This window comes from Numenius arquata, chromosome 10, assembly GCF_964106895.1.
Source record: "Numenius arquata chromosome 10, bNumArq3.hap1.1, whole genome shotgun sequence".
NCBI classification, from domain to species: domain Eukaryota; kingdom Metazoa; phylum Chordata; class Aves; order Charadriiformes; family Scolopacidae; genus Numenius; species Numenius arquata.
The window spans coordinates 36565370-36579504 of NC_133585.1; the positions used below are offsets into that span (position 1 = coordinate 36565370).

General features: G+C 43.0%; 2 protein-coding genes across 2 annotated transcripts; one reads left to right on the plus strand and one right to left on the minus strand.

The window, feature by feature from the left end:
- Positions 1–476: 476 nt before the first annotated feature.
- BBS12 (Bardet-Biedl syndrome 12) lies at positions 477–6085 on the minus strand. Its single transcript, XM_074155115.1, has 3 exons — positions 5901–6085; positions 5050–5128; positions 477–2634 (listed from the first exon to the last, which is right to left on the minus strand). The coding sequence occupies exon 3, from the start codon at positions 2616–2618 to the stop codon at positions 477–479; it is 2142 nt and encodes a 713-aa protein (XP_074011216.1). The 5' UTR covers positions 2619–2634; positions 5050–5128; positions 5901–6085.
- Positions 6086–6192: 107 nt separating this feature from the next.
- Positions 6193–12807, plus strand: LOC141469122 (uncharacterized). Its single transcript, XM_074154457.1, has 5 exons — positions 6193–6297; positions 8245–8400; positions 10363–10491; positions 10599–10736; positions 10975–12807. The coding sequence occupies exons 1-5, from the start codon at positions 6295–6297 to the stop codon at positions 11062–11064; spliced, it is 516 nt and encodes a 171-aa protein (XP_074010558.1). The 5' UTR covers positions 6193–6294; the 3' UTR covers positions 11065–12807.
- The last annotated feature ends 1328 nt before the right edge of the window (positions 12808–14135 follow it).

A 14135-nucleotide genomic window follows, 5' to 3' on the forward strand; every position in this document is an offset into this window, starting at 1 on the left:
AAGCAAGAATAATCTGCAGAACGCAAGTCCAAATACCTTTTACAGACAGCGCACGTTCAGAACAAGCATATCCGAGGTATCAAACTTCTCTCCAACTAGACTCCACATGTACCCACGTGCCCAGTGCTCTTCATAACAATGAAGAAAAGAACGGCACATCTGCTCTGCTAAATAATATTAAAGAAGTCACTTTGACTGGATTAATCTATCCATACAGACAATATCATTACTTAGAAGTGCATGGCTGGGGTTAGAGGTAAGTCCACAAGTGATTTTTGATTATTATTTAACTCCTGTTTCTAGAAATGGGAAATTATATCTACCTTGTGACTGTCTCGCATTCTGATTTCTGCTGTTACACTCTGAAGTCGTAATCACATCTAAATGTTGGCTTTATAAGCTATGAAGAAATGTAGATTGCACCCGGACTTCTTCCACACACTGACTCACGGACTTATAAACAAAACCTGCAAGTCCTATAAAAACATAAATTCACTTGACATATGTGAGTTCAATAGCTGATTCTTTTGGGGACCTGTGATAATTTCAGCATCTGTTTGAAGCACTAGCAGCACCAAGTCTAGAGCTCTCCGCCATGCCTCTGTCTTGGCTGCAACATTATCGTAAACCTTTAAATCCTCTCCATGGTCAGCGAAGGGACCAGAACTACCTCTGAGCAGATGGCCTCTTCTAAACTCTTTCAATATATATGCTGAGGGAGAGCCACACTCAGCTGCTTTTTTGAGGTGATGATCAACCAAGGTACACGCTTCCAACTCCGATGCAGCTTTTGCCATGTTACACATAACCACTGAAAGATACTGCTTCCAGCCGCTTGCTAACGCTTGGAGCACAACTGATTTATACTCTGTCGCAGATGCTGTCAGCCAAGGATTGTGAAACTCTTTAACAGCATTTTTATTTGCTGGCTGCAAAGGCTTTTCTACAAGCATCCGAATGTGACTAAGGCATAAAAGCTCCACTGCTCCACCACCAAGAAAAACCTTCTCGTCATTTAAAGCATGATGGAGTCGATACGCTGAAGTCCAGAACTGGTCTTCAATGAGCTGCATCTTTGAAGCTACAGTAGTGGTAAGCACGGCTGTGAGCAGAGGAATTCCTTGCGCTTTTATCCTGACTGGCACCAGCTCACCCAGGTCCATTGCACGCCCATCGCAGGCCTTCCACAGCCCCACCTGGACTCCACTCCCCACACAAGAAGCATTCAGCTGGGTGAGGTACGTCACTGACTGGGCGCTGGTGATCTCCCCAAAGGCACACAGCACATCCCGAGCCACAGAACCAATTACCAATATATTGTTTGCTATGCATCTTTCCATTAAGTTTTCACACACGTTTCCTTTGACCAAAACCAAGTTTACTTCAAAACTAATCAGAATCTCTAACATCCTGCTTAACCACAAGTCTCTTGCTCTGCCTTCCAGTAGGCTGGGATGCTCCAATATGGTCCTTACATTACATGGTCTATTAAAACCTAAGTGACGATATTGTTCAGTTAGGTCACCATCCATTAGCAGAATCCGAAGGAGTTTGTCTTCAAAGTATTTGATAACTGTGGCTTGTTCTGGTGACACCAGTGTGACAAAGCCAGGGGAGACACAAGAATAGCTTTCAGGCAGGCCTAGTAAACAGCATGTCACAATTTCTGCAATATTAAACTGGGAAGAACTACTGCATTCTGCCTTCTCCTGTTGATATGCAACAATGCTTTGCAGCAGTTTCATGCTAGTCTGATTTCCATGGCTCAGAGCCATTGCCAGGTGTTCTAAAACATAACATTCACATGGATCCACGACTGGTCCTGAGTGGTATCCCTGAAAATTACCTTGCTGACTTGAAAAATGGCTTTTTCCTAGAGTGCTGAAGTATCTGCTATGGGTTAACTTCTGTTTGTTACAGCTGGATGTGATAACACCACTTCCAGAGATCGTAGGTGTACTTTTCTCACCCACTGGTTTGACAAGAGAAGCTATTTCACCAAAGCCAGCCAAAGGTGAAAGCAGGCGCTTGTTAAAATTAGAATCACCTTCTTGATGGGAACAAGAATTTCTTGGAATTGCTTCTTCTGGTGCAGAAATATCTTTCTGAACATACAGGAAAATCTTGGGATTTAGAAGACTGTCACATCCAATTTGGCAAGTTATACTTTTAAAAGCATTTGGCCTAACACTGCAAGAACACAGCTCTTTATTTACATCATGTATTGATATTTGAAGACACTGGACTCTCTCACAGCAAGAGTTCAACCCCTCAGACATCACAGATACTATTGCTGAAACAGGAACATTCTGCTGGAGACACTCCAGTACAGCACTGCTCCACGCACCAACGAGAAACAACAGGGTACTCATCCCAGTCCCAAACTCCTTGTTTTGCGCCTGAATGGTTTCATTAAGAAGCTGTCCGGCAGCACAAGTTAAATCCAAACTTTCAATCAGTCTAACTGCAGAACAAATCAATGTGCTTTGGTTGGTGCTTTCATCTACAATGAATTTACATGATTTCATTGGCCCCAATAATGTTCTTCCAGCTAACGCCAAGGATGAGAGCTGCTGAAGTCCAATATGTCTTCTTGCATTCACATCCCTGAAAGCCATGGGCAGCAGGCAGCATCTGTGAACAGAACACAAACTTATTGCTGCATCTTCACAGCACTTCAGAGCATACATCACCAAAAAAGAAATTAACAGTCTAACACTGAACACAGCTCTCCCACGCGGCTCTTTATAAAACAGTTCTTCAGTCTGAGCACACATTATGAGACATTGATGCATATAGTTGCTGAAATGGTGCATTGCTAAAATACCATGGAATTTTTTCTTGCTGGCAGATTGTACAGTGCTGTTAATTCCAGTGGTTTCTTAAACAAGAAACAGTACAGATTCCATAAAACTACCATTTCTCCCCTGATCTGCTATCTGGAATTTCAGTTATTTGCCTTACTTAGGGCAAAAGTTCATTAGGGTAGAATGGACGATTATGTGCAAAACCAAAGTGCTCCGTACAGATCCATCTTAGTACCAGTAGTTATGCCACTGACTTTAACCTTCAAATCTGGAAAAACATAACCAAATTTATTTTATTGTAATTCTATTTATTCCATATAGCACACATCAATATTTCATTAAACGTGCATGAAAAGAAATGCCACTTCTTCATACCTCCCAAAGCAAACTGCCAACACTTTAAAGTTTTGATCTACTAGTCAGTTTTAACACACCAAAAATAAATCATCTTCTTTCCCTTGAAATCCCTTCCACACCACACTGCTGTGGCAGACCACATGGATTGAACTAAAGCTTCCTTTTTTTCCCCTTTTTTGAATGAAAAAGTATACACACCAAGAATTAAGAAGCCTTAGCTCATACCCTTTTATGCTCAGATTCAAACTATTTCATCTCCCTAAAAGTCCCTTTGCACAGACATTCCAAATCCAAAAAAACCTCATTTTCCACCCCACTCAGTGAAAGTCCATCTGAATATTAACTCAAATGAAGACAAAGAGCTAATTTAAAAAGCAGAGTAGGCAGTCAGAAATAACCTTTATATGCTGACAGACCTGAAGTTCTAGTGTAGCCCAAACTGGCAACAGAATTTCCCTTCAATTACTAGGTACATCTTGAAGCACCAAAAGAATCATTAACCAGGAAATTATTTTAGTCTATAGTGATCCATAATCAACAATTTGAAAAAAAAGGACTTTTAGATAAGCAAGTGCTTCTGACTTAATACTGCACTAGGAACGCGCACCTGAAAACCTCCATCCAACCTGCTTAAGGGTTTTTCCAGAAATTTTTCTTGGCAATCTCTTGTGATAATGGTCTAGCCATGCTATATATCCATATCAGCACTTCTAGTAGTAATAATAAAAAAAAAAAAAGCCTCTTTTCCCTTAACTGGAATCCTTAGCTTAATATAACAGGTAGTTTGTTTTGAAACAAACAAACAATAAAATGGAAGTGATTAAATAATAATAATAGGATAATGGAATCCAGTATGAAACATGTTTACCCTACTTCCCCCAAAACTCATTCCATCTAATTTCTCTTAAGGATTTACTAAGTTATTTTGGTTTGGGTTTTGTTGTTTTGGGGTTTTTTTTGCTTTTTGGGGGGGTTTTGTTGGGTTTTGGGTTGGGAGTTTTTTATGGTTGGTTGGTTTTTTTGAGGTTTTTGTTTGGTTTGTTTTCTTGAGATCACTGTGAGTTCAAGCAGTTCTCAACTAGCAATGGTCGCTTCTTGACCTACTCTTATTTTGATAAAAAGAAAAATAATTAATTTGTGGTTCTCTTCATAAAATTTAGGAAAGAGCTAAATTAGCTATGCTGAAAGTAATGCTCTCTCGCTACCTGGGTCCTTGGCATGTAGTTCTGTGCAGAAGGCCATGCTGTTCTTTCGAAGGGAGACAACTACAGGACTGGTGGGAAAGGGGTTTCCATTTTCAGTGGACTTCAGTGAACTTCTTTCTCCCCAGTCACTCCCAATCGAGGGTTCAGCTCAGCAATATGAGCCAGTCTTATTAGATGAATGTTTTTATTTCAACAAATGTGAAACCAAGACTAGCTATGAGGCAGATTAGAGCTAGTGCAGCACCTTCTATCAAGTCAACACACTTCCACCAAACCTCAACGCAACCAACTACAAGTTAAGTAAAATGTTCTCTCAAATTTAAGTTGAAAAATGTACCCCTTACTTTAAACTTAAACTCATACTTTAAAACTGTAGCTTCATTTTGGACACCAGCCTGTACTCCTGCAAATCCATAAACCTGAACCAAATGGACCCAGGGCTTGGCTAGAAAACCAGATGACGGCAGGGCAGGCACTTACAGGAAGGTATGTTTTTATGCAATTGCTTGCACAGCCTCTGGCATGTGTGATTTATGATTTTGTGATACACCCACCCATACCCCCATTTATTCTATGCATATTACTTTGGCAAGAACATGACACCATCCTATGCTGTACGGACCAATATAAAGCAGACCCAAAAGGCAAGTTTTCATCCCCCGCATTCCATGACCTCTTACCTCTTTTTCCATCTAGCCTGCGGTGGAAAAGGTAAAGGGTTGAGTGGAATTACATTCTGGAGTCAAACACAAGTGAGGTCTGCAAAGAGAAGGAGGCATCCTGGAGAATGAACGAACAGACTGCTAGTGAAGGACAGCCATGTGTGAGACACCAACTACCAATGATTCGGCTGAGCTAACTTGCATGCTGACCTACTGATGCCTGCCTCATCACCTGTCTCTGAGAGCAAAATAAAACTCGATCTTATGTTCAGTTTATATTCACACACACAGGTTTTAGGGTCTCAAGTGAAGAACTCTGGGATACAGGAAGTATGCCAAACACTTATTACTCGCTTGGTCTCAGAACACCTCAACCATTAAGACTAAATACATTTCAGGTCAGTTTTCGAAATTAATGTATTACTGTGAAGCGTGGGCAAAAAAAAGTCTTGCATGCACGCATTTGCACACATTCTCGTGCCAGCACTAGTGCACAATGAACGAGAAACGGGTAGAAAATGCTGTGCTTGCAACTAAGCCACCAAGTGTTCAGGTAACTGTCACGACTTACCTGGTCTACCTAAGAGCCAGCACTATCACTACTAACATAGGAAGAGAAAGAGCTTCCTAGACCAGTGCAGCCGGAACCCAAACGCCCCCGGAGAACCAGCCCGGCGTCACTCGCAGCTTGCAGGCAGAAAGCAGCCAGCACGCCCGCGGGGAGGCGGAGGGCACCCCCGGCAGAAGCCTGCCCGCTCAGCGGCCGCCCTGCTCAGGCCTTGGATCAGGTCCTGATCAGCTTCCTCCCGCCCGGCGGGCCGGGCAGGCCCCTCGCCAGCCCCGCGGCAGGCGGCTGACGGGTTTCTCACCGATTCGGCGGCGTTTCCCTCCGCTCCCCGCGGCTGGGTTGAGGCGAGGCAGGCTGAGGTGACGCCGACCGGTAACGGGCGACCCCGCCGCGCGCCACCAACGGCCGCCGCGCGCGCCGCGCCTCGTTGCCAGGACACCGCCGCTTGTTTGCACAGCCGGCGGGCAGAGCGTCCCGTCTGCCCCCGCCCTCTCCCTGACATCACGAGCCTGCCGGCTGCCATTGGCCCGGACTAAGGGAGTGGGGCGGGTTCTCAGTTACGTCCGGCTCGCTCATTGGACGGCCCCGCGGCCGTTGCGTGCGGCGGTGGGCACGCTCGCCTGCCTGAAGCGGGCCGACCCGTGAGGAGCGGCGGGGCTGAGCGGGCCGATCCGACCCGGAGCACCGTCGGCCAGATGGTGAGCCTCCTTCCCCTTGCCGCGGACTCCCGTTCCCCATAGTGCCCCCCCCACCCCAAGCTGCCGGCTGAGCGCCTCTGAGCCTTCCCGCTCGGCTTTCCCGGGGGCCCGGATCCCTCCGGCGATCCCCGGCCTCGGGAAGGCAGGCAGCCGTTGGGCTCGGAGGACTGTGGGGAGGTCGCGTGCGGACCGCGCCGGCTGCCAAGGCCGGCTCTGGTATTCGGGTTCCTCACACAACGCGGAAGTCAACACCCCAACCAAAAAAGGGCAAGGAGAGAGTTGTGTCGTCCACCATTTCTCCCCTCGCCCCCCCAAAAAAACCCAACAAACCCAAACTTGGCACTATGAAAAACACCAAGAATCACAAAATACCTTACCTGCTTTCCTGGTGTGGGGTAAGCCGGAGGAAATGTGCTTACTGAGCTCCTCCACTTCATTTGGTCCCCTGTAGCATGAGGCACACGTAAATGGCATCAGCCAGGTGAGTAGGTGGAACATAAAATGGATTTGCACAACTGGGTTTTGAAATAAATGAAACTGGAAGAAACGCACATGCTCCTCCTTAGGACCTTCAACATTTTTGCTATCAAAAGCTAGTTTTGATAGCTTTTATCACCAGGCACTTCCAAAAGCAACAGCATCTGCAAAATAGTTCTAAGATACATATACATGTGTATATATATATGTATAGGTGTATACTCAGGCTGCAGGAAAATAGGTTCAGGTAGCGTATCAGTATTGTTTTTCTTTATAGCCAGGAAAAGGTCTCACTTGGGTTTCTCCTAGAGCAGAATAGTAACAGTAAAAATCTGATGCCTGTGTTAATACCAGGGAAATGTCAGAGGCGTGCCAGACAAATTGGTCTGCAATCCAACCTGGGAGGGACAAATCATGTTAATAAAATGAAATTTCATTTCCAAATACAACAAAATGGAAACTTGTGTGTTACGCATTGGGTATTTAAAAGTGAGATCCCAGACAAAAAATGGTAACAATTCAGCAGAGGTAAGAGATTGCTCAGCAGTAGCTAGAAAACAAATTATTTTTTATGGTATTTGTTTTATTTGCTTTTATAAAGCCCAGCCAATTTAAGTTTGGGGTGGGAGGGACTGCCTTTCCTTCCATGAATCTGTGCAGATTCAAGACTAAAGGACTAAAATCTGTCAGCTGCTGGTTTAGAAGAAAGCCTGTCCTCGAGGAAAACATCTTTCCTGTTCAATAGGCGGGTGGTGATGGGGAAACACTCTGTACTGCACTAGCTTACACCAGAAGCAGGAAAGGTCTCAGAAGTGTCCTGGATAATAATGCTCGGCACAAGCAGATTAGTTCTCCTTATGGGGCAGATTTTGTGTTGATCTCTTGTACCACAGCGTGTTGTTACCTAGCACCACAGCCAGTTTGTAGACAGGCAGGCTAGAGCTACACAGCTGCCTTTAAGCTTTGCTCCAACAGAGCAGATGCTCTCAGACATCCCATTTCAATGCAGACTTTGAGGAGTGGCTGAACGTGAGTCCCCCTTACAGTCAAGGCCCTATACAATCAGCCTTTTTAGCTGTGAAGATGATCTCACATTTACCACGTGAAACCCCTCCTGACACATCAAAGCAACCGGCAGGAGGTGCAGAGGGTCCGAGTTACTTCAGTGGAGTGTTCATTTTCAGACTGCCCACCTTTTTTTCTGGCATTACTCCTTTAATTGTTTATCTTTCTGTTTAAAACAGAAAACATGAAGCCCAAATAGTTATTCCCCAGTAACATAGTCTTCAGCTTCTTTTCTTTCTAGAATAATCCAAGAAAATGGGCATAGAGACCCAGTGTCTACCGCTTGCAGCAAAGAATGTCTCACTTCTGCTACAGCTTTACTGTTGTTATTTATAATTTAGTTATGTTTTGAATTTTCCCTGGAGTGGACTATTTCTCATCTTTTCTCTCCTTCACTTTCTGAAGGCATCCAACTATAGAAAACCTGGCTTAAGTACAGCCCAGCGGAAGAAAAGTGGCTTGAAACCTGAACTTACAGAAGAGCAAAAGCAGGAGATCAGAGAAGCTTTTGATTTGTTTGATACTGATGGATCTGGAAGCATCGATATAAAAGAACTGAAGGTTTTCAAACTTTTTATTTTCTTGGATGGAAATATCTTTGGTCTCAAAATTGTAGCTGCTTTTTTCTGTTTGTCCAGCTCTAACTCTTTTAAAATAGTTTTGGAGCACGAACAAGAGTAATGGCTGGCTGTCATGACTAAATTTGGGGTGTACTACATGGTTAACCTGGGAAAGCTCTGTATGTGATACTTCAGAGCAGACAGGCTTCTCTAATACATGGATAATAGGTCAGATAGCTCTGCATATTTGATCATTGGAGGAACTAAACAGTTCCTGTGTTTAGGTACACACAGTGCACATTTCAGTTTTCATGACTGACTGAGATCATTGTTTCTCAGATCCTTTGTTGGACTTTTGTTGTTCTGGGATGAATGTCAGAATATCAAATTTTTTCTTCATCTCAGAACTAAACACGCAGATTTTGCATACATTCAGGAAAGATACAACTATATTTTCATATGGTAATATGAATTCATCCAAAAATTACCTGGTTTTTAATTTAAAAAAGAATAAAACAGAGATCCGAGTTGCATTGCAGTAGTAATTGAGGTTGTGCGCACATGCACATGCTTACACACAATAGTACAAGGGGGAAGATTATTCTCAGTTCTCGCCTTGTGCTTTTCTGTATCTGGTCTTTTTTAACTGTGAACCTTTTATCTTAATTATCTCCTTGACCGTGATCTCTCACATACACAGAAACTGAAGCAGAGTGTGCGTATGTAACCTAGAAGCACGAGTTCCTAAGCCTGTGGCTTATCTCAGGATTTATTTGGAAGTACTTATGCTTGACTAAGGAGAACATGTTCTCTGAACACAGATGATACATGTTAAAACATAGTTCTTAAAATGAACTGAAACATTTTAGCATCAACCATTTAATGCTATGTTTTTCTTTTTCAAAATTAACTCAAAATAGTGGATATTTTACAATAGAAAGTGTTCCCCTCTGAAGGACAAAATGGAACATTTCAGCTGTCCCATGACAAGAAACTGGTCAGAAACACACTCCAGTTAAATGTTAAGTTTCTGATGAGTTGGCACTTTCCAGCAGAAAAGCGTTCAGCAAGAAATTTTCTGCCTAATATTAACTATTGATTTCCACTAGAGCATATAGGAAGGACGAATGTTCACAGTTCAAATCTTCCTCTAGTTACGTGTTCTTGAAACTTCAGTCTCTGAATTAAATACACTGTAATCACCCGGCACACCAGGATTGTGAAATCACTAACAAACACCTAAGTAGCAAAATCATTGTTCCCAGGCTGGTGAAATGCCAGAGCCTGGTTTTAAACAATGTTAATATGAAGCATTTGTACAACAGTCTACACAACTGTTTTTGCTTGTGCTCTGTAAGGCTCAGAAGATTTGCTTTGTTTTTCCTCAACTAGCACAGCAGTCAGTCTTTGCTTTGCTGAGACACGTAGAAAGTATTGTCAGTTCCCACCTCCTCCCACTCTCGCCTTCCCACCACCTCCCCAGAAGTGCCAGGAGCTCTGCATATGGATTTCTTCTATCTCTGTATACCAGATTGTGTAAGTTAACTGCATGTTATTCTGCACCCATCAAAATTAAGGGGCATTCTTGCCCTTAATTTCAAATGGTACGAGACCACATCCCTGGTCTCCAAACTTCCCTTGAAGTCCCATTTTGATAATCCACTCCCTTTAGGAAATATATAGATTGGAACCTTCATCTAATTCAGACACAAAAAGTTTCAGTTAGCTTCAGAAATATATCTGTGTTCCACATGGATCTGAAGAGAAAATATGTCCCAAGTCTTAAGAATATCAAACCTACACTATTACCATTTGCAAAGATGAAACAAGCAGGTAAGAGATATCAAGATGTTTTCATCGCAATTGTTATTACAGTTTTGGACGAGGAAATTAAACAAGCTTTAGTGCAGCTGGAGTCACTATAATTCTGGTAGCCTCCTAACAGAATTGCTTTTTGGCACAGGTTGCGATGCGTGCTTTAGGCTTTGAACCAAAGAAGGAAGAAATTAAGAAAATGATAGCAGATATTGACAAAGAAGGAAGCGGTACCATTGACTTCGAAGACTTTTTGACTATGATGACGCAAAAAATGGTAGGAATTCTTAATAGAAATTCTTGTGACAGCATAAAAAAATACTGCAAAGGAGTACCTCTGTGGCGGGTGTTTTCTAATTAATATATGCTTTACTCTTGTTTTAGAGTGAAAAGGATTCAAAAGAAGAAATCTTGAAAGCTTTCAGATTATTTGATGATGATGGGACAGGAAAAATTTCATTCAAAAACTTGAAAAGGGTTGCCAAGGAGCTGGGAGAAAATTTAACAGATGAGGAACTTCAGGTAAATTCTGATTTGCCAGAGCTTTTCTAACAGGCACAGACCAATCCTGTGGCTCCCAAAGACTGGGTGGAAATTTATGCCTATACAAAAAGGGCTCAGAGGACAGAAATATGAAGAGCAATCAAATACATAGTTAATGTTTTCACACTGAATGCTTCTGATTTGTTGTTGCTTTAATGAACGGAAGATCTTGTGTTTAGGGTCCAGTGCCTGATCAAATATACAATATATTTTGTAGGAAATGATTGATGAAGCTGATCGAGATGGAGATGGAGAAGTGAGCGAGCAAGAATTTTTGAGAATCATGAAGAAAACCAGCTTATATTAATATTTGTTGCCTTGCTGTACAGCTGCTCCAAAAGATAACCTGGAAAAGACTTAAAAATTGGGCTTGTGTCTCCTGCATATTTTCTGTCTGTAGAGAAAAGTCTGAAAGGACAGATTTTTGGTTCATTCTTCTTTTTCAGCAAAATTAATTTGGGAAGAGGGGCTTCAATACCCGTAACTGGTAAAATGAGATATTACAGAAGTGAAAAGGAAGGATGAACTGAACCTGCAAGGCAGGGTCCCTTCCCCTCTCCCTCAACAATTTCACCAATTGCCATTCTGGATGAGGAACACTGTGTTTCAGCTATTTAACTAAAAGACGTTCATTTTAGATGTGAAAATTCCCACTGCTGCTGGGGGAAAGGCCACTTTTGACTTTTATTAAGGCTACAGAATGAAGGTACAAGCACAGTATTTTTATTCCTTTTAAGGCTTTTAGGTTATCTTTTGGTATTGGTCTCCTTCTGTTTATTTCCATGAAAGACTCTAAACCCAATTGCATATCTGTCTATCTCTTTATGAAACACTGTTTTTCCATGACAAGTTGGTTTTGGACCTAACAGGAAGCAGAGGTAGACAACCAGATTTGGTTCTTCGTTTGGAGCCGTGTGCCATCAGTAGATGTTCTGTTTATCTGACCATCTGAAGCCTAGTCTACTTGAATGTAACCTGCTTGGATTATCAAAGTTTATTGTATAACCAGTCAACATCTTGTGCCATTGTTCTTACTCCCAAGACATTACAGAGCTGCTGCCAGGATTTTAGGTACCTAAAAAGTTCGGTTCTGTGGTGCACGAGGGTAAATTTTGTCTTTGGCTGTTTACAGTCAAGTTTCAGGGACGACTCGCATCTGAAGTGAAAAAATAGCTCGCCTTGGACATCTGTGGAACACTGAATATATTTAGATCCATACAATCTAAATTCATTTCTGATATCACAGGTTTGGATTTTTGTTTTTTAGGAGTACCTTCATTTTCATGAATATTTCTTTATGCACATACTGTCAGTGTAGGATTTACTGGAGAGCCACGTTTCCTTCTGTATTACTGGTGACAGAGCAGTGACACACAACATGACATCTGATTATGTTGTTCTGCAGAAGGCTTTATCCTTGGGTCCTGATTAGACAATCGGCTTCAATACTGCAGGGAAGTGGTACAACCCTAAATCGCCTCTCTCTCTAGTTAAGGCGCCTGGAGTTTGCTACTGCTCACAGCGAAGTGGCAAGTAGGTAGCAAAATGCCAGAAGGATTCATCAGGAGGGGGAGGGAAAGGACAGTGTTTCACCAGTATCTGTAAAGATCCCTCTTCAGACAGCTTCTGCTGCTTGACAGCACTAAGGAGGTTTTTAGAAGAAAGGAAGAGCCAGCTCCTGGATTGGCTCCTCAATACAGCTGCTTCAGCTCTCAGGGGCTGTAAGGGTCCAGCAGGGGGAGAATCAGTTCCAGGAGCAGAAATGAGAAGTGTTCATTTATGTATCTTCTCAGCGTGCAGATGCGGACCTGGCACATCCTGCCTCAGTCCTCCCAGTCTGGTACTCTGAACAGCTCTGAATGGACCCTCTCTAACCTGTACAGAGATAAGCTTAAACCTGTGGGAGAACAGGGACCCTGGAAAACTCAAGCAACCTGTGAAGTCCCCTATTAACATATTCAGTGGCAGTAGATGTAACTTACAGTACTGTAAGCGTTTTAAAATGTCTGTTAACTTTGTATAAGTGTGAAATAAAACTGTTTTGCAAGTTAAGGAGTTTGTGTGCTTTATAATTTGGTGTGCTTACTATGAGAACTAAATTTTCAAAAATAATTTTAAAGCGTTAAATGGTTGAGCAAGTACGTCTTCACTTTCGTTTATCTTTTCTTTCTAAGAGAGAAATTCTTAGGTGCAGTAGTCTATCACATAATTCTTCTGCCTCTTCCACTATGCTGATTAAAAGTTTCTAGTACTAACCACTTATATTCAGAAAGGGAAATTTGAAGTTCTAGTTGATGATGGGGAATCCCAGAGCCTATCACAGCGACTGTACTTTTTTTTTAAATGCTGCCACAGGAAGAGATCGATGACTGTTGTTTATCTATGATGCATGTCACTTCTCTCTTCCTGTTCTAATCCCATTACCTGAATTCCGAAGGTAGGAAAAAGACACACAATCATACCTAGTCTATACACTACAATGCTGACATGTTATTTCTGGCTTGCCCGTTAATCTCATAAGTCTGGAATGTCAAGCAGTGGCTGCATTAGCACAAAACTTGCAAGTGTTAGCGTAATAGAGAAAATGTTTCACGCTGCTTCAGTTCGTGTGATAGCGAGGCATCTCTAGTCCCCTCTTCAGCCACACGCGCCAAGAACGAGGACTGACACAGCGATATCGACAGCAGCCCACAGCAGTGCTCTGGTTCCACGTGAATTATTTGGGTGCCCCTGTGAATCCTTCCTGTCCCTTCTAGAACTTTTATCTTTCACATTTCTATACACGGTGGAGGAAAAGGAGCCTGATTGAAGCCAAGGGCCGAACTCGGAGGTAGGTTTGTGTGAGGAACAAGGGCTGAAGTGCCTGTTCAGGAATTTCATCCTTTTACTGTGCTGGAGAAGGCAACTCAGATCAATGAACTGGGGAGGCGTTTTTCCTGGGCTCCGTTCTAGTGCCTACTTGAGTAGCTTACCCTAAATGGAGGGGTTTCACCAGAGGAGACAGATGGCTTGCACCCCTCTCCTCCTCTTCCCATCCACTCTATTCTCAAAAATAAGAGCCGGGGCACTTCCAGGAGACTTGGATTCAACTCCTTTGCACTAAAGTACCGAAAAGGAGACAAAGCAGTGATTTGGGTTGCCTTGCCTGAAAGGACCTGTCCCTCAAGGCACCTGAGCCCAAGAGGTCATCAGTGTGAGTGCATATTGACTGGTGCAGAGGGGAAGGCTTCAGCCCCAGCCCTGCCTGATGTTCCCTACAGACTGACCTGGGCAACTCCAGGGGCAGGGGGAGGCAGATGGCTATGAACCTCGTCCTTTGCATCCCTTTTTGCTGACAGGGAGGCTGGGTTCTTACCTGGCATTTGCAAATTCCCCTTG

What these genes read in the sequence shown, in the direction of transcription:
- BBS12 (XM_074155115.1), bottom strand. Translation starts at nt 2,618, where the DNA reads ATGGCTTTCAGGGATGTGAATGCAAGAAGACATATTGGACTTCAGCAG.
- LOC141469122 (XM_074154457.1), top strand. An exon ending in TCGATATAAAAGAACTGAAG is followed by an intron (nt 8,401 to 10,362) that starts GTTTTCAAACTT and finishes TTTTTGGCACAG; the next exon opens with GTTGCGATGCGTGCTTTAGG. An exon ending in CTATGATGACGCAAAAAATG is followed by an intron (nt 10,492 to 10,598) that starts GTAGGAATTCTT and finishes CTCTTGTTTTAG; the next exon opens with AGTGAAAAGGATTCAAAAGA.